The 18,418-nt window shown below is 43.6% G+C and overlaps 1 protein-coding gene across 1 annotated transcript in view; it reads left to right on the forward strand.

Annotated features, from left to right (window-relative positions):
- The window catches only part of LOC141174274 (polycystin-1-like protein 2), an 88,040-nt gene that overhangs the window by 16,564 nt on the left and 53,058 nt on the right, over positions 1 to 18,418 (forward strand). The window contains exons 9-18 of the mRNA XM_073659121.1: positions 2,251 to 2,291; positions 2,637 to 2,760; positions 2,835 to 3,042; positions 4,353 to 4,470; positions 8,385 to 8,529; positions 9,264 to 9,467; positions 11,894 to 12,039; positions 17,279 to 17,458; positions 17,877 to 18,002; positions 18,123 to 18,278. Of these exons, the coding sequence (XP_073515222.1) occupies positions 2,251 to 2,291; positions 2,637 to 2,760; positions 2,835 to 3,042; positions 4,353 to 4,470; positions 8,385 to 8,529; positions 9,264 to 9,467; positions 11,894 to 12,039; positions 17,279 to 17,458; positions 17,877 to 18,002; positions 18,123 to 18,278 (1,448 nt within the window). The remainder of the gene's footprint in view (positions 1 to 2,250; positions 2,292 to 2,636; positions 2,761 to 2,834; positions 3,043 to 4,352; positions 4,471 to 8,384; positions 8,530 to 9,263; positions 9,468 to 11,893; positions 12,040 to 17,278; positions 17,459 to 17,876; positions 18,003 to 18,122; positions 18,279 to 18,418) is intronic.

Below are 18,418 nucleotides of genomic sequence, written 5' to 3' on the forward strand. Positions count from 1 at the left end.
TAGAGATAGGGTCAGTCTGTCAGGAGAGTTCTGAGAAGGAGTTCAGCCAGGAGGGCTGACAGGGAGCTGTGGCTCCGGCTGGGCCCAGCTCCAGGGCCAGGCCTGAAGCAGAGAGGAAGAAGAAAGGCCCACAGACACAGAAAAGAGGGAACCCTAAGATCCCAGAATTAAACCAAAAAGGGTGAAGGGTTGGCAGAAGAGGGCACCGGATCCCAAGCTGGCGGAGGCAAAAGTAACCCTTAACCAGGAACCGGAGGTCGTGGGCAAGCTTTGCCACGACCCTCACCACATCCACCAGGAAGGTACACCAAGAGTAGGGTCAGGAAAGCCAGAGAAGGTTTTACCGTAGAAGGCCCAAGGGAACCGGACAAAGGTGGATCCCTGGTGGGGACGGCCAGCAGAGAGAGAAAGAGAAGGGAGCTCAGGACCACGCTCCGGAACTGCCTGGGGGTTAGCCGAGTCCCACACCTGGTGAATGCAGCACGGCTCGGGTGGTCACTCAAGGCCAGAGTGACTGAAGGAACACCTGTGAGTAAAAACCCTGAAACTGCATCTCACGTCTCTGACTCTCCTTTCTGCACTATCACTACCCCCATCATCCGCACCAGCTGCCCTGAGGCCATACCCCTCCCGTTGGGGGTTATACCACCATCGCTGCACCCATACTACCGGCCTCAGCGGACTGTTCTGCAGCGGCGGCCTTGTGACCGCAAATCAACGGGTGGCGTAGTCGACACAGAAACAACATCTACCAAGACTGCCACACACTTAGTTTGACACCCTGGGCACGGACCGGGTTACCGCCACGAGACTACTACCCCCATCTGATCCGGCTCCGGGTAAGCCCCCGTGCGCGCGATGCCGCACGACACAGCAGGCCCAGGGGCGCGTCATGTGCATCTCTCATCTCCCCCCCCACATGTGCATCTCTCATCTCCCCCCCCACATGTGCATCTCTCATCTCCCCCCCACATGTGCATCTCTCACCCCCCCACATGTGCATCTCTCATCTCCCCCCATGTGCATCTCTCATCTCCCCCCATGTGCATCTCTCACCCCCCCCACATGTGTATCTCTCATCTCCCCCCCCCCACATGTGCATCTCTCATCCCCCCCCCCACATGTGCATCTCTCATCTCCCCCCACATGTGCATCTCCCATTCCCCCCACTCCTAGCTAATTGTATTTAAAAAAAAATAAAAAATAAAACTTGTTATACTTACCCCCATGCGATCCCTGCAGAATCCTGGTGCTCGTCCAAATCGCTGACACCAGGTTCTCCTGACTTCCGGCCATGTGACGGCGCCGTCACATGACCGGAAGTCAGGGGAATCATGAAGGCGCTGCCGCAGCAGCACAGCGCTGAGATTTGTCCCGGAGCTTAGCATGCGGCCGGGGGCCCCATGAGGAGAGAGACGCACAAGAGGGGGGTCCCCAACGGGGCTCCGAGGGGGCCCCTACCGGCCGGGCCCCATACTGGAGTCAGGACAGTCATGCCCTGATGGCGGCCCTGCTGGAGGCTGGAGGGGCCCCCTCTCCCTCGGGGCCCCCGTTCAATGAACGGGCTGCACGGGCGGTAGTTCCGCCCCTGCTCCGTGGTACAGTTTATAGTACTGGCTACAGAATGAGTTAACTGAGGATCCATCAGTGAGCAGGTTTTGATAGGAAAGTTTGTAACTCTTTTCTGTCTTTTTCTGAGCTTTCAGCTGATTTATGACCACAGACCACATCAAAATGTGCATGGAGACTAAGATCCTGTAAAAGCCAAATGATGCAATATTTTTAATAAAACCCAATTACAAAAATGATTTTTAGCCTGAAATACATGCATTTTGGTAAATAAAAAAAATAGTTTTTACCTTTAACGTGCAAAATGCACCAAAAAAGCCAGCATTTATTATGTGGTGTTAGACAAACTACTATTATCTACATTTTTTTAATATATATATATATATATATATATATATATATATATATATATATATATATATATATATATAATGCAATTTTTGTACCATTATCATTAATAAAGCACTCTATTTTCTATCAATTTGACAAGGTCAAGGTGACATTTTTACCTTGTTTGACAGGCGCAAACTTGCTGGAATTTTTTTTGCTGTCTTGCTATATTTATACATAATGTAAGTGATAGGACTCGGGCTCTCCGCCATCTTGATTCACCATTGCTTCCGATGCTGTAGGCAGAACAATAGGAATTCACTTTTCTTTTTGTGTATTCTTTATAAATAGAGAAAAAAGAAAAACATGGAAGACGAGATGAAGAGGGAAAGGTGAGTATTTGTCAGATTTATTTTAGATAGAGATTTCATTTACTTAAAGGGGTATTCCCATCTCTAAGATTCTCTCCCAATATGTAGTAGGTGTAATAACAAGAATAATATTAGCAAATACATCCTTTTACAAATGTAGTATAGTTCTTCTGATAAGCTATGTTGTTTACCCCATGTGCAGGGCATTGCAGTAGCTTAGGTACCCATGGTTACAACCACTAACAGATAACTAACTGTCACTATCTGAGTGGCAGTAACCATGGATACCTAAACTACTGCAATGCCCTGCACATGGGGTAAGCGACATAACGAATATATTTTTATTTGTTTGACCCCATATAACAGGAAACCAATAAGGAGAGGAAAACAAAGCAGATGTATATAGAACCTCGCAGACATATCGGCCCCTTTTCCAATGTTACCCTGCAGTGGCCTGCCAATAATACTGCTAATATCACATGGACATGTGGTAAGTGACTGTTCTCAAATGTCAATGATATTGTGAATAACTCTCATAATAACTACTGTGCTTTCTTCATGGAGGGTCCTGCTGGTCTGGGTGGTCTGAATGTGTGAAGCAAAAACTCATTAACACCAGCTCGTATAAGACGGCGATCCCTGCGAGCTGCCTCCCACCGCCCAGCAGTGCATTCACTATCCGGGCCTCGGTGGCTTATAGTGATCAGGACCCCGTGGAAGACGAGCAATGTTTCTATGTCACCTCCAAGATTCAGCTCCGACCCAAAATCAGGTATGGCTGACACAGGACTGATGACTACATCTATTTCCTGCTGTTACATAATATTTTTTTTTTAAGAGGAACAAAAATACCTCTTGTATAATATCAGTACGATGTGTAAAGTCCAAAAGACTTTAGGACTTTAGTACTTTAGGCTTTAGGACTTTAGGCTTTAGGACTTTCCTACTTTAGGCTTTATATTTAAGACTTTAGTATTTTAGGCTTTAGGGCTTTAGGACTTTAGGTCTTTAGAACTTTAATACTTTAGGCCTTAGGACTTTAGGCTTTAGGATTTTCCTACTTTAGGCTTTATATTTAAGACTTTAGGACTTTAGGCTTTAGGACTTTCCTACTTTAAGCTTTATATTTAAGACTTTAGGATTTTAGGGTTTAGGACTTTAGGCTTTAGGACTTCAGGACTTTAGGCTTTAGGACTTTAGGCTTTAGAACTATCCTACTTTAGGCTTTATATTTAAGACTTTAGGATTTTAGGCTTTAGGACTTTAGGTTTTAGGAGTTTAGGATTTTCCTACTTTAGGCTTTATATTTAAGACTTTAGGATTTTAGGCTTTAGGACTTTATGCTTTAGAACTTTAGGACTTTAGGCTTTAGGACTTTCCTACTTTAGGTTTTATATTTAAGACTTTAGGACTTTAGGGCTTTAGGACTTTAATGCTCAACAGGATTAAGATCTGGCCGTGAACCCAAAATGTTAATGTTTTGTTCACCTAGCCAATTAGTTATCACGTCTGCCTTGTGACATGATGGAAAATGCATCGTGCATCACCACATTACTCCTGGATGATTGGGAGAATTTAGAGGCGATTTAGATAAAAGCAGGTGGACAAACAAAAACACAAAAATTGTGATAAGCTCCAAGCACTGAAAGGGGGCATTACAAGTGTGAGACATGTAGATGAGGAGAGCACACTGTCAGTCATTACATGTCTCACACTGGTAACACCCCCTTTCATTTAAGATAAGTTCTGGAGGCAGATTCTCGGGGAGATCTACATCCGGCCCATAGATCCTAACGGCTTATTTACTTATTTTTATTACCTAGAATGTTCTGTGCCAGTCTTATATCGTCTGTGCTCTCTTTTTAGTTTGTAGGTTCACGTGTTGATAAGAAACACTTTATAAAGTTTCATTTGACACTGAAAATTGATTTTTTTTTTACTTGACTTCCGCTCCGGGCAGCTGCACCGCGGTGTTGCGGGTGATAATGATGTGAATGCCTTTCTTCGTGAGTAAGAGATTGACCCGTGTATGTTTTGTATCTTCATAATTTATTAAAAAAATTTCACATTAATCTGTTTCAGATGTGAAACCAACTGCAAAAACGTTAACATTTCAGAGCCGGTGGTGTTCAGTGCTACCTGTGATAACTGTGATGGTGTCACATACAGCTGGTACAGTGATGTGAGCCTTATACAGAAGGTTAGTGTGATACTATGTGTAAAGGTTGGCTTACATGGGTAGATTTCTGTCCATAACAAGCCATAGACCTTTCACCAGGTCAAATGTGGGCAATTTTTGTTCTTCTCTTTTTTTCCCACCGCTCCCCTGAGTATTCCATTTTTTTTTTAAATCTGCCATATGGCTCTACAGATATGGGCCTTTTTATTCAGTGCTAAGTTTTATGATATTTTCCTTGGAGGCGGGGCTACTATGCAGATCACCCAAAAGACACGCCCCTGAGGATCCTGTAAGCACCACCCTCTTTACTAGCACTAAATAAAAAAGCCCATTTCTCTGGAAGCGTATGGCGGATTTAAAAAAAAAATTTCAGGGAAGGAGGGTGAATAAAATAAGAGCAAAAACTGGCAACAATGGCCATGTTTAAGACTCTATTATATCGACCAAAGCAAACTGTATGGGGTGATCGATCATTAAAACAATTGATCAGCATCCATGCAGTTTTCATGTTGTCGGAACGTGGAAATGTGGTGCCGACAGCAATAATCAGAATACAAGATGTGATCAAGCCGGGGAACGAATGTTTGTCGGCTGTTTTCTCCTGAGTTTATATAGGAGCACTTTTGCAAATGCTCATTCAGCCATTTATCAGCCTTATGTCTATGGAGCTCCGCATTCTGGAAGCTTGACATTCTCAAAATGACTAGAAAAATCTCAATATCTGCTTCTAAGTTAAATGACTAAGATAATGATGACCTGTTGTTAGGACAAGTCATTAATATCTTATTGGCAGCTTTATGTGTACACTGTACACTGTCAACAAGCTGCTGGGGGTGAGGTTATACAGATCAGCCTGACTAGCTGGCATGTGACACCTAGTCCTGCAGTGATAATCTCCTGCTGATAAAACACTGATTGTATTGAAACTACAGCAAGCAGCTGAGCACGTGACACATCCCTGGAATCGGGATCCTTGCCCTTATATCATGCTGCTGTCAGATTAAATAGCAAAAACCTGCTGACAGATTCCCTTTAAGTACTGGCTCTGTTCACACTACCACTAATCTAAGCTCTGTTGGGTTTGACAAAAATAGCATAGTCTACAATCCTATTGTTGCTGTAAAAAAAGGAGAAACCAAATGGAAGCCTGACATACATATTATAAGTCATACGCATGCACAGGGCCGGCTCCAGGTTTTTCTGGGCCCCGGACGAAAGAGTCTCAGTGGGCCCCTTTAATACATACCACGATTCATGATGCTCAGATACCGCAGAGAAATATATATATAGTACAATGCCAAAGATTTCACTTCTTACATTACATGAGTGATATCTATTGTAAATTCCACAATAGCTCAGAAACAGGCGAATCGCTCCACACAGTATACTGGCCCCCATAAAATGCTCCATAAAGAATACTGGCCCCCATCTAACGCTCCATACAGGATACTGGCCCCCATATAACGCTCCATATGGAATACTGGCCCCCATATAACGCTCCATACGGAATACTGGCCCCCATATAACGCTCCATATGGAATACTGGCCCCCATATAACGCTCCATACAGAATACTGGCCCCCATATAACGCTCCATACGGAATACTGGCCCCCATATAACGCTCCATACGGAATACTGGCCCCCATATAATGCTCCATACAGAATACTTGCCCCCATATAACGCTCCATACGGAATACTGGCCCCCATATAAAGCTCCATACAGAATACTGGCCCCCATATAACGCTCCATACGGAATACTGGCCCCCATATAACGCTCTATATGGAATACTGGCCCCAATATAACGCTCCATATGGAATACTGGCCCCCATATAACGCTCCATACAGAATACTGGCCCCATATAACGCTCCATACAGAATACTGGCCCCCATAAAACGCTCCATACAGGATACTGGCCCTCATATAATGCTCCGTACAGGATACTGGTCCCCTTATAACGCTCCTTACAGGATACTGGCCCCCATATAATGCTCCATGCAGGCTGTTCCCCCCCTTATAATGCCCCCATGCAGGATGTCACCCCCCATATAATGCCCCCATGCAGGATGTCACCCCCCATATAATGCCCCATGCAGGATGTCACCCCCCATATAATGCCCCATGCCTCCATACATTAAAAAAAAAAAAAAATCAAATACTCACCTCACTCCTCCTCACCTGCTGCCGCTGCTCAGGTCCGCACTCCAGCATCACCGGCGTCTTCCCGCTCTGTGCTGCCTGTGACGGCTCAGGGGAGAGCGTGGTGGAAAAACGTCACCGCGACCTCTGACCTGGGACGTCACAGGGAGCGCACAGCAGGAAGACAGTGGATCTGCGGAGGCACGGGGAAAGGTAAGTATCCGGCTGCCGGGGCCCTGAGCAAGCGGGGGAGAAGGGCGGGCGCTGGCACCGCTCTCCTCCGCCCATAGCCCGGCGGGGTGCCTGACCGCTAGTGGACCCCCCGCCTGCTCTGGGCCCTGGCACTTGCCCGGGTAGGCTGGGTGCTGATGTCGGCCCTGCGCATGCATCAGGGTCTGTGGTGCCCTCTTTCAAAACAGATCCATCAAAGCTGTTCCTGGCTGTCTAGTGTGAACACAGCCTTAGATTTTAGTTTACAACTTATAGTGTAATAGATCTAACAGAAAGAACAGAGCGAGGCTAGTGTCCACATACAACATTAAACCTGGTGGTCTAGAAAGGTTAATTCTGCAATGAGGTACGTATAAACTTTCCTAAACAAGTTTCTATATCTTGGCGTATAAGTTAATGGAATATCTAAGTGTGAAGACTAGGGGTCTTTCGTGGGTGTAACGCTACGCAGACAACACAGGTAGAGAGTAAAACAGCATGGCAAAACTTTATTGAACCACAAAGCGGACAATAAACATACAGAACAGTCCCAGCAAATACCCAAGATGGTACAACATTACACAGTTTCACCCTTCTTTCTCCACCCGCCTGGGATAGAACAGCTGCGACTTTGTAGACTTCCAGGGCCGACTACCTCAACCAGTGGCCCCCCGCTTCAGGCGGGCCCCCACAGAGAGGAGGTAGTGGCAAGCTTAGGAAGCTAGTAGTCCATCGAGGTACAAGGCCAGGAGACCCAAGGGTTCCCACCTGGCTTCTCCGAGAGTTTCCATGGGGCCAGGTGACCGGTGGGTCCCTCCTAGCAACCCCAAAACAACATATCCATGGGGCCAGGTGACTTCTTCGTCCTCTCCTGGTCTCCCCAAAATGTATCCATGTCTCTCTGATGGTCAAATGGAGCAAATCCATATCTTTCCAGTCAGAGCCGAGACCCTTAGACTAGAATCATGTAGAATACAAATTTGTGTCTCTTTGGGTAATGCCGTGCAATCCATCTGCTGTCCTGAAGGATGTCTCTCATTCTCCTTGTAAAGTCTTTCTGATGTTCCTTGATTCTCTCTCAAGTCTGACGGCTACAAAAACACATGTCCCTTCTGCTTCTCTGGGCTCAGCCCCCTGAATGCAGAACTGCTCTCACCCTTCTCCCCCAAAAGCTAAGTGTGCATTAGTGGAGGTATCTTTCTCAGGTCGACCTCATCACTTGGGTCTACATGTGAGACTCCCTGTGGTGAAGGCTCCGCTGGATTTTCTTTCAACACTTATACAATGGGCCTAGACGATTTTTGAACAATGGTTAGAGGCTCTTGAGATACTAATGAGATTAGTGGAATGCTGAACACTTTACAAGTTAAATTATTGTACATAAACTGACGAGCAAGCAGAATATTAATAAAACACAGCCAGCAATCTCTAATAAAACACAATAAGGTATTTCTCTTGGATTAACAAATCTAATTGTCTGGCTAATTAAGATTATAAACTGTATCGTCACACTAAGTGTATAAGAAGTTGAGGTACTGAGTGCATTAACCACTTTTCCATTACATAATTTCTTGCTTGTTTCCAGCCTATAATGCTTCCCGCTGTTTGCCACCTACGTGATTTCAGAGCCAGTCCTCTTACCCTGTTACAAAGTGACTCCTCCACCTTGGTGCTGAAGGGCACATTGTTAAAGGACCACCCAGAAGGTGCGGTCAGAATAAAGCTGATTGGTGAGTGACACTTCTTGTATCCTAGATTAGAAGGCTTTTCAAGCTTTTTTTTTTTAAAAAAAGGACAACACTCCTCATTTTGGCAGGTGACAAGACCAGTGTGAAGGAGCTGACTGCTTCTTTTTATAGCCAAGCCAGTCCCCTTCTCCGTTTTTCTTTCATTAGAAAACGATCTGTTTTTTGATTACTGGACCAGTTTCAAATTATAGAAAATAGGACGTGGCTATTTAACGGATCTGTCTTCCATAGACTTAAATGTTAAATAAAGTGATCCAGTTGAAATCATTTTTTTTAGCCGAATAAAAAAGTTGTGACACAACTTTTTTGGCAACGGATTGTTTCTGGATCCATTGTAAGTGGACATGTGAACACAGCCTAACTGGAATTTAACCTCTATTCAGTTTCTTTATACATCAGATCACTTCCGCTAATAAAGTAAGGAGTTCTCATCTCCCCCGGGATCCAATGTAAAGTCATCATATTGATGCTGATACAGTTCAAACTGGAAATCTAAGAAGTCTGAGATATGTGAACTGTCCTGGATTTTCCATCCTCGCTACTTTCTTTTTTTCCATTTTGAACTTTTCCGCCCCCTAAGAATTTTGCTCCCTGAGCAGCTAACTTTGCCCCCCCCCCCCCTCCCATGCTACGCCACTGGTTGCCATAATATATTAGGGATTTGCTTTAAGGTTGCATTCTTATTGTTTATTGCATCCATTTTTTTTTTATTGTAGCTAAGACTTCCCATGAATATGGAGAGGATATGATCGTGGTTAGCACCCTGCCGCCTCCAGAGGTGCCAAACTGCACCATATATCCAAGTGAGGGGTCTGTACTGACCAGCTTCCGGATCTCCTGCCTCTCTCCATGTTCCCTTACTGACTCCTGCAATCAAGATCAGGGGATCTCTCTCACTTACTGCTTCTACCCTAAGCCAAGTGAGTATATCTGCAAGAACCTCAGACTAGTCCAAGTTCAAAGTCATTGTCATGGAGCAGTTTGCAACCATTCACGGTATCCTGGGCTTCTTCTGGGGTTCTCACTCCAGATGGCCCAAATTACATAACAGTCCAGAGCAGGATTCAGGGGGTCATTCTCACGTCGATGATTTTCCACGGAACGAGAGATATATATATAGTGTCATTCCTATAATTCACATCTTCCGTCTGTTTTATATATAGAAACTAAAAAACAATACACTTCTCGCAATCATCACTTCTTTTGCTAGTGTCCTCCCCTCTACAGACACATATCTCTTTCTATACCATAACAGATTAAGCTGCCAGTGTTAATTGAGGAAAATGGAGTCATCAAGACAAATTAGTTTAGCTTTTAAGAATTCACCATAAGAGATGGACTTAATTATATGAATTGGGTGGCCGCTCTCATCTTGTAAGATTGTGTTAACGCTTACTGATTTACGATATGTAGAAGTTGAAATGAAGCATATATCAAAATTTCCTTCCAGCTTAATGTCCATTTACTGGAAGTGGAAAAGTAATAAAGTGATGTCTTTACAGCAGATGATGTAGTTAATGAAATCTGGTACGGCCGCCACATCTCCATCCAAGATGACAAGAATGTCATCTACGTATCGGCTGTACCGAATCAAATTGGATATGAAACGATTATTATCAGTAAAAATAAAAACCTTGTCCCACCATTCAACAAACAAAACCGCTGAAGAAGGGGAGAAACGTGTTCCCATCTATCTGCAACAAAAATTCCTGATTTATACATTTTTTAATTTTTTTTCCTGAGCCCCCCATGTAACGTATATTGCATATGTTGCATCCTATGCAATAGATTACGTGGTATGTGTCACAAATAATGAAAGTTTTTATTGTGTGAACTTTGCCTTGGGGCATTTGAAACACTTTTTTCTTTTCTTTGATATGGCATATGTTACTTTTGTTTTGCAGCCGTACTGGATTTCGTTAATGACATCAACTGTAATGACGTCAATTTAAAATGTACTTTTTCACTTCCCAGTAAAATGCTCCATTTTCTAGACATTAAGACCGAAGGAAATTCTGAAAAATGCTCCATTTCAAGTTCTACATTTGTACGGCAGTAAGTGGTAACACAATCCTACAAGCCATCAGCTGCCATCCAATCCACACAATTAAGTCCATCCCTTATGGTTAATCCTTAAAAGCTAGATGAATTTGTTGTGATGACTCTATGTTCCTAAAGTAACACTGACAGCTTGATCTGTTATGGTATAGAAACAGTTACATGTCTAGAGAGGGGATGACACTTCCCCATTCAGATGAGGCCTGGTTTGGCATATGGACATTATTGATAAGGACCATCCATATTTAGGTACACTTTGATCAAAAAACATTAACTAAGTACCTTATTCTCAGGATAGGTCATTAATATCATACTGGTGGCGGTCTGACACCCAGAACCCCCACTGTTATTAGCCCTAGGGTCGATCTGGATGTAAAAAGTGTATGGAGCAGTGCATAACACCTCTATTCTCTGTGTAGTAGCCGATGCTGGGTCCTGCAGATCCCATTTAAGAGAGCTCTGTTCACTGTTTACATCTGGTGTCACGCAAGGTGAGGGAAGGAACAAGTGTACAATGACAGTAAGAGGTGGAAGGGAGCCCAACAACTAGGGAAAGGGGGAGTGGGGACCCCTAGGTAGATCTAATATCACCCTGACTACCCTATTGTCCCTATATAGGTTCCGCACCTATCGCCGAGCAGGAAACCTAGAGCTTGGCCCTAGGTAGGGAGGGGACTGGGTGAACACTAGGCAGGCCCCACTATTACTAAAGACAACAAGGTAAGCAAACAAAGGGGAAACACTTAGCTTGAGAAGATATCAGAGAGATAACGCTAACTGTCCTCCAAGGGAAGTCCAAGAAGAATCTAGCCGACTACTAGTACTCCAGTCATGAACAGAAGAACATAGAACTATCACCGGCGACTCTCTGGAGACACTGAGAGTTTTTAACCACCAAGCAAGGGTGTGTCAATTAGCAGCAGAAGGTGGAGGTCGCTGCTGGGTCCTAAAGGAAGAAGGATATCACTACACTACAGAGATGAGAGGATCAAGAATGGGTCTGCAATGCCAAGCACAGTGATCTTCTACAGCCGGATCCAGAGCGACTGTCTGTCACACTTGATACTCCCATGACATCTGGCCACCTCCTGAGTTGAGAACAGTTGGGGATGCCAGGTGTCGGACACCACTGATCTGATATTGATGACCCATCCTAAGCATATGTCATCAATATAATTAGCACAGACAGAAGCAGAGCTCTATTCTCTGTGTAGGAGAAGCTGCCGGGTCCTGCAGATCAGCTTTACCTACCTACAATATGTGCACCTTTATGTGTTTTGTGTTCCAGAATCTCAGCTCTACTGTGGTCAAAAGCCAGAACTTCCAAGTGTATTTTTACCTCTTGGAGAAGAAGAAGACGGCTTCCTACTAAACATCACTGTGACTGTCACAAATAACTTTGGTGACTCAGTCAGTACTATGGTGAAAGCTAAGGTGAAATAATCAACAATTTCATTGAAATTTTTTTTATTATTATTTTTATTTTATACTTTTGAAATTACTAATTGGCTTAATGTATTCTCCACCCAATCTATCTGCATCTCTAAAAGTCCAAGGATGAAAGTTCAGTGTGACTTTCTTAAAGGGAATAAAAGTTTCTAACACCTACATCATTTTCATATACAGTACAGACCAAAAGTTTGGACACACCTTCTCATTTAAAGATTTTTCTGTATTTTCATGACTATGAAAGTTGTACATTCACACTGAAAGTATCAAAACTATGAATTAACACATGTGGAATTATATACTTAGCAAAAAAGTGTGAAACAACTGAAAATATGTCCTATATTCTAGGTTCTTCAAAGTAGCCACCTTTTGCTTTGATGACTGCTTTACACACTCTTGGCATTCTCTTGATGAGCTTCAAGAGGTAGTCACCGGAAATGGTTTTCACTTCACAGGTGTGCCCTGTCAGGTTTAATAAGCGGGATTTCTTGCCTTATAAATGGGGTTGGGACCATCAGTTGTGTTGTGCAGAAGTCAGGTGGATACACAGCTGATAGTCCTACTGAATAGACTGTTAGAATTTGTATTATGGCAAGAAAAAAGCAGCTAAGTAAAGAAAAAAACGAGTGGCCATCATTACTTTAAGAAATGAAGGTCAGTAAGTCCGAAAAATTGGGAAAACTTTGAAAGTGTCCCCAAGTGCAGTTGTAAAAATCATCAATCGCTACAAAGAAACTGGCTCACATGAGGACCGCCGCAGGAAAAGAAGACCAAGAGTCACCTCTGCTTCTGAGGATAAGTTTATCCGAGTGACCAGCCTCAGAAATCACAGGTTAACAGCAGCTCAGATTAGAGACCAGGTCAATGCCACACAGAGTTCTAGCAGCAGACACATCTCTACAACAACTGTTAAGAGGAGACTTTGTGCAGCAGGCCTTCATGATAAAATAGCTGCTAGGAAACTACTGCTAAGGACAGGCAACAAGCAGAAGAGACTTGTTTGGGCTAAAGAACACAAGGAATGGACATTAGGAAATCTGTGCTTTGGTCTGATGAGTCCAAATTTGAGATCTTTGGTTCCAACCACCGTGTCTTTGTGCGACGCAGAAAAGGTGAACGGATGGACTCTACATGCCTGGTTCCCACCATGAAGCATGGAGGAGGAGGTGTGATGGTGTGGGGGGTGCTTTGCTGGTGACACTGTTGGGGATTTATTCAAAATTGAAGACATACTGAACCAGCATGGCTACCACAGCATCTTGCACCGGCATGCTATTCCATCCGGTTTGCATTTAGTTGGACCATCATTTATTTTTCAACAGGACAATGACCCCAAACACACCTCCAGGCTGTGTAAGGGCTATTTGACCAAGAAGGAGAGTGATGGGGTGCTACGCCAGATGACCTGGCCTCCACAGTCACCAGACCTGAACCCAATCGAGATGGTTTGGGGTGAGCTGGACCGCAGAGTGAAGGCAAAAGGGCCAACAAGTGCTAAACATCTCTGGGAACTCCTTCAAGATTGTTGGAAGACCATTTCCGGTGACTGCCTCTTGAAGCTCATCAAGAGAATGCCAAGAGTGTGCAAAGCAGTCATCAAAGCAAAAGGTGGCTACTTTGAAGAACCTAGAATATAAGACATATTTTCAGTTGTTTCACACTTTTTTGTTAAGTATATAATTCCACATGTGTTAATGCATAGTTTTGATGCCTTCAGTGTGAATGTACAATTTTCATAGTCATGCAAATACAGAAAAATCTTTAAATGAGAAGGTGTGTCCAAACTTTTGGTCTGTACTGTATATCATGAAAGGTAACTTGTCAATTAAAAAAAAGTCAATTTATCCACAAACATAGTGGCAATCTGTAGGTAAATATCATTTTACGCCTATGCAACTTTCTAATTGGAAGTATAGCAGCAGGGAGGAAGTGAAGTTTTATTCTCCCTGCAGCTTCCAGTCATTGGGGCAGTGTAAGGAGCTGTGAACCACTCCTCTGCGCTTTGATTGACAGTCTGCTCTGCACACACACACTGCACACGTACGATGCACAGCAGACTGTCAATAAAAGTGCCAGGGAGTTATTATAGTTATTTTAGTGAATGGTGACTGTACCTACTCCGATGACTGGAAGCGAGAAGATGCAGGGAGAATAAAATTAATTTTCTCCCTGTAGCCGCACTTCAAATAAACGGCATTTACCTGTGGATTAACCCTACTGTATATCTGCAGGTAAATTGCATTTTTTTAGTTGACGGGTTCCTTTAAAGAGTGTTATTATAATTTATTCATTGTGCAATGAAAATATATACAACTTTCCGATATACAGTATTTTCTGCATCAATTCCTCGTATTTTTTTTCATTCTCTGCTTGCAGCCATGTAATAGAAACTGTCATGATTTACTTCCAGTGGATTTAAACCCGTCCTGATCATGTGATGGGCAGACTGTTTTTTATTATGGGCCCTGTGAGGTTTACAAAGTTCCGTTGCCCCCACTATATGGATTTGTAATCAGCAGTACCTGTTCCAGAAGGAATATTCACATTATGTGTTATAACAGTTTATTTTCAGGGATACTGCAAATTCTGCAAAATCACGGAAAAACGTTGTGGTTTTGTCAAAATCACAGCCAAAAATGGAGTATTTTGCCACAATTTAGAGGTAATGGTGTCAATAAACTGCAGCAAAAAATTAAATGGGCTGATCAATTTTCCCTGCAGATTTTTTCTGTTGTGAAATCTTATTCACAACACTGTTGATATATTGCGCAGCGGACTGTGAGCTCACAAATCAGCAGCATAAAATCTCATCTTGTATTTGTCTTGTGGAAATAAACCCTATATATAAATCCAGTGGTGCCAGGAATGGACACGCTGGTCACGGTAGTCAGGGGAGTATATAAAAATCATGGGACCCCATAGCAAAAGTTTTAATTGGCCCCACGCACAAAAAAATAAAAATAATAATTAATATTTGGCGGGGTCACAGAAGAGCATATCATACAACATTGCCGCCTTCACATAGTATTTTTCCTCTTACTGAAGCCCTAGACTCCCCTTTCATTGCCCCCATAAAGTATGATGCTAAGTGCCCCACAAATGCTGTATGATACCCCCATGGGGAATTTCTCCACATGCACAGCATAATGACCCTACTGTACCTCCACCTCAACTTCCCTGGCAAAGTATGGTGACTCTAACACAGTATGATCCCCCAACTGTGACCCCAACCATGCAGTATAATGGCCTGCACACAGTATGATGGACCCCACACAAACCTTCACACTGTATAATTGCTTCACTTAGTATAATGATCCCCACATATCCCTCCAAATATTATAATGGCTCTCACATAGCTTTCCATATAGTATAATGGCATCACATTGCTTTCCATATAGTATAATACACTCCCCATAGTCCTCCATATAGTATAATGCACTCCCCATAGTCCTCCATATAGTATAATGCACTCCCCATAGTCCTCCATATAGTATAATGCACTCCACATAGTCCTCCATATAGTATAATGCACTCCCCATAGTCCTCCATATAGTATAATGTACCCCCACAGTCCTCCATATAGTATAATGTACCCTATAGTCCTCAATATAATATAATGTACCCCATAATCCTCCATAGAGTATAATGCACTCCCCATAGTCCTCCATACAGTATAATGCACTCCCCATAGTCCTCCATACAGTATAATGCACTCCCCATAGTCCTCCATATAGTATAATGCACTCCCCATAGTCCTCCATACAGTATAATTCACTCCCCATAGTCCTCCATACAGTATAATGCACCCCCATAGTCCTCCATACAGTATAATGCACCCCCCATAGTCCTCCATACAGTAATATGGCCACCACAATGTATTCACTCATTAAAAAAAACAATACTCACCTCTCCTCCTCGTTTCCTAGCTGCTCCGATCCCTGCAGCGAGCGTTCTGAAGCGCCGCACATCTCCGCGCATAATGTAGTAACACCATCTCGCCTGCTGCACTGAGACATCAGACTCCGAGGAAGAATGATGGAGGAGGAAGCGTCAGAGGTTGCTCCTTCTTTCATTATTACTTTCAACTACAACGCGGTACAGTTGAACATGCAATGGCAGGGGTGAGTGGTGCCGGCACTTGCACCGGGCCCCCCGACTCACGGGCTCCCCCTCCGGATCACGAGCCCCAAAGCAGCCGCGTGGCCTGCTGCCATTGGCGGTAGGTCTTCCACAACCTGCCGCGATCTGTGACTATGGCCTCATTCAGATGTCTATTTTTATTCTCGTGCGTGAGAAAACGGACTGATTTTCATCCCTGTTTGATCAGTGAGTCCATTTTTACCTTCAGTGATTTTCTTATATGCCAAAAAATATAACAAAATAAATAAAATAAAAAAATTCCACGCCTACTCCTATCTGGTACAATATTATAAAGGGACACTACACAGATGGAAGTGTGCGCTGTCCATGAGTTTCCCGGACCCATAGACTTGCATTAGTGATTTTGATCCGTGACTCAGAACAGAAAAGAAAATGTCTCTGCGAAAAAGACAGACCCATAGACTATAATGAGTATGTGTCCTACACGTGAAAATTAATTATGAATTCATTTTTTAATTAAATGGATGCATTTCTGGCCTAAAATCATTTTTGCAATTGGATTTCATTAAACCTTTGCATGGTTTTGCTTTTAAACGCTTTTTGTTTAGCTGCACATTTTACTTTGATGTGGTCCTAAATAAGCTGAGAGTAGCTGAGAAAATAGTTACAAACTCTCTTGTCATACTAGCAGAATGAGCTCACTGACAGATTCTCAGTTAACTCATTCGGGATATATAAAGCAAACAATGCAACATTTTTAATGAAACCCAATTGCAAAAATGATTTTTAGCATTTAAGTAAAAAAAAAAAAACATTGAGTATGATCCTTTGGGTAGCGCACCACCCCAAACCGCCAATATTATAATCCACCAATGTACAGTTATCAGAGCTTGTATCAAGTGCCCGTGTGACCATCACAGATTTTTAGGGTCTATATTCGATGACTGCAAACAGAGATATTGATGCAGAACGCAGATTAGATGATGATCTAACATTTCATCATTCAGTGAGTAGTCGCTGCGGCAGGGGCATTTACAGCGGATATAAATAGCTGATCATGCCTGGCTACCTTCCTATTGTCTATGGACCCGGTGCTCGTTATCAGATGCCCTTCTCTTTCCAGGTTAGATATGACGAGACGAGCCCTGACAGCTTGGCATCACTTCTGTCTGAAAGGTCAATGACGGAGGGGAGCGACAGCAGCTCGCTAATTCAGCTGTACAAATCTGTGTCCTCTGTACTCAACCGAGAGGTCCAGGGGGAAAACCACAATGTATCACTGCAGGCGGACAACAAAAAAGAGGTTTGCTTGCCTTCAAAGCATCATGAAAAATCCACTGTATGTGCTAATATTTTTCCAGAGTCCAGTGGCGGCTGCTTTATACAACTCGATCTGACGCTCTTCATTGTGCTTGGTGATGTAAAGCTGCATTCAGCTGCTTGGCCATGGAAAAGCTCTTTTCTTAAAATTCTGTAAGTGGTTGGATCGCTAAATCCAACTAGCCAAAGTGCCCCTGCTTTACTGCGATGCTGCAGCATTGGAGAGCGCTCAGTTCGGATCAGCGGTGCAGCCATATGCTACTAGTCCGAACTGTCAATCATCAGGAGAGCACCGCCCACCCGGCAAGCAGGAGGCAGGGGAGCTGTGTGCTCCTGATGGTAGAACCCTTTTAAGCCTTGGTCACATCAAGAAAATGTGATATTTCCCCCCCCCCCCCTAGTTACGTGAAGTGATGATAACGGCGCTCTCTGCTATCAATGTAACCACACTGCACACAGCTCTTGAGATGTCCGAAGTGCTGAAAGACATCACAATGAGAAGTGAGGAGCTGTCTTCATCAGCTCAGGTGAGACTTATTCTAGAAGAAAAGGCATTAAATTCATTGAGCCTCCGGAATCAAACTTTCTCATCTGCTGGATTATTGCAGGGTGTCAGTCCATACTGCTTTTCTATCATTTTATTCAAGGTGGAAGCCATCAGCGTGTTGAGAGACGTCAGCCACTCCTTGCTGACCATAAGCAATGAACAGGATCCGACAAAGGAAACAACTGCAAACTATCTTTTTAGCGCCATGAGTAATGTGCTGGAGGCCAGTGCGCAGAACGGCTCAGCAAGCAGCATGGTGAGTCCGCCATCGGTATTCACATGACAGTGGAAAGGTGGGAGACCTTTACCATAACAACCGATGAGACTACTATCAGTAGAAGGGTAAATGCACATACAATCGGCAAGCAGTGCAGCTTGCTGAATACTTATAATGTG

The sequence above is a fragment of the Phyllobates terribilis genome, unplaced genomic scaffold (assembly GCF_046119375.1).
Source record: "Phyllobates terribilis strain yellow unplaced genomic scaffold, ASM4611937v1 Scaffold_13__5_contigs__length_258822181, whole genome shotgun sequence".
Lineage (NCBI taxonomy): Eukaryota > Metazoa > Chordata > Amphibia > Anura > Dendrobatidae > Phyllobates > Phyllobates terribilis.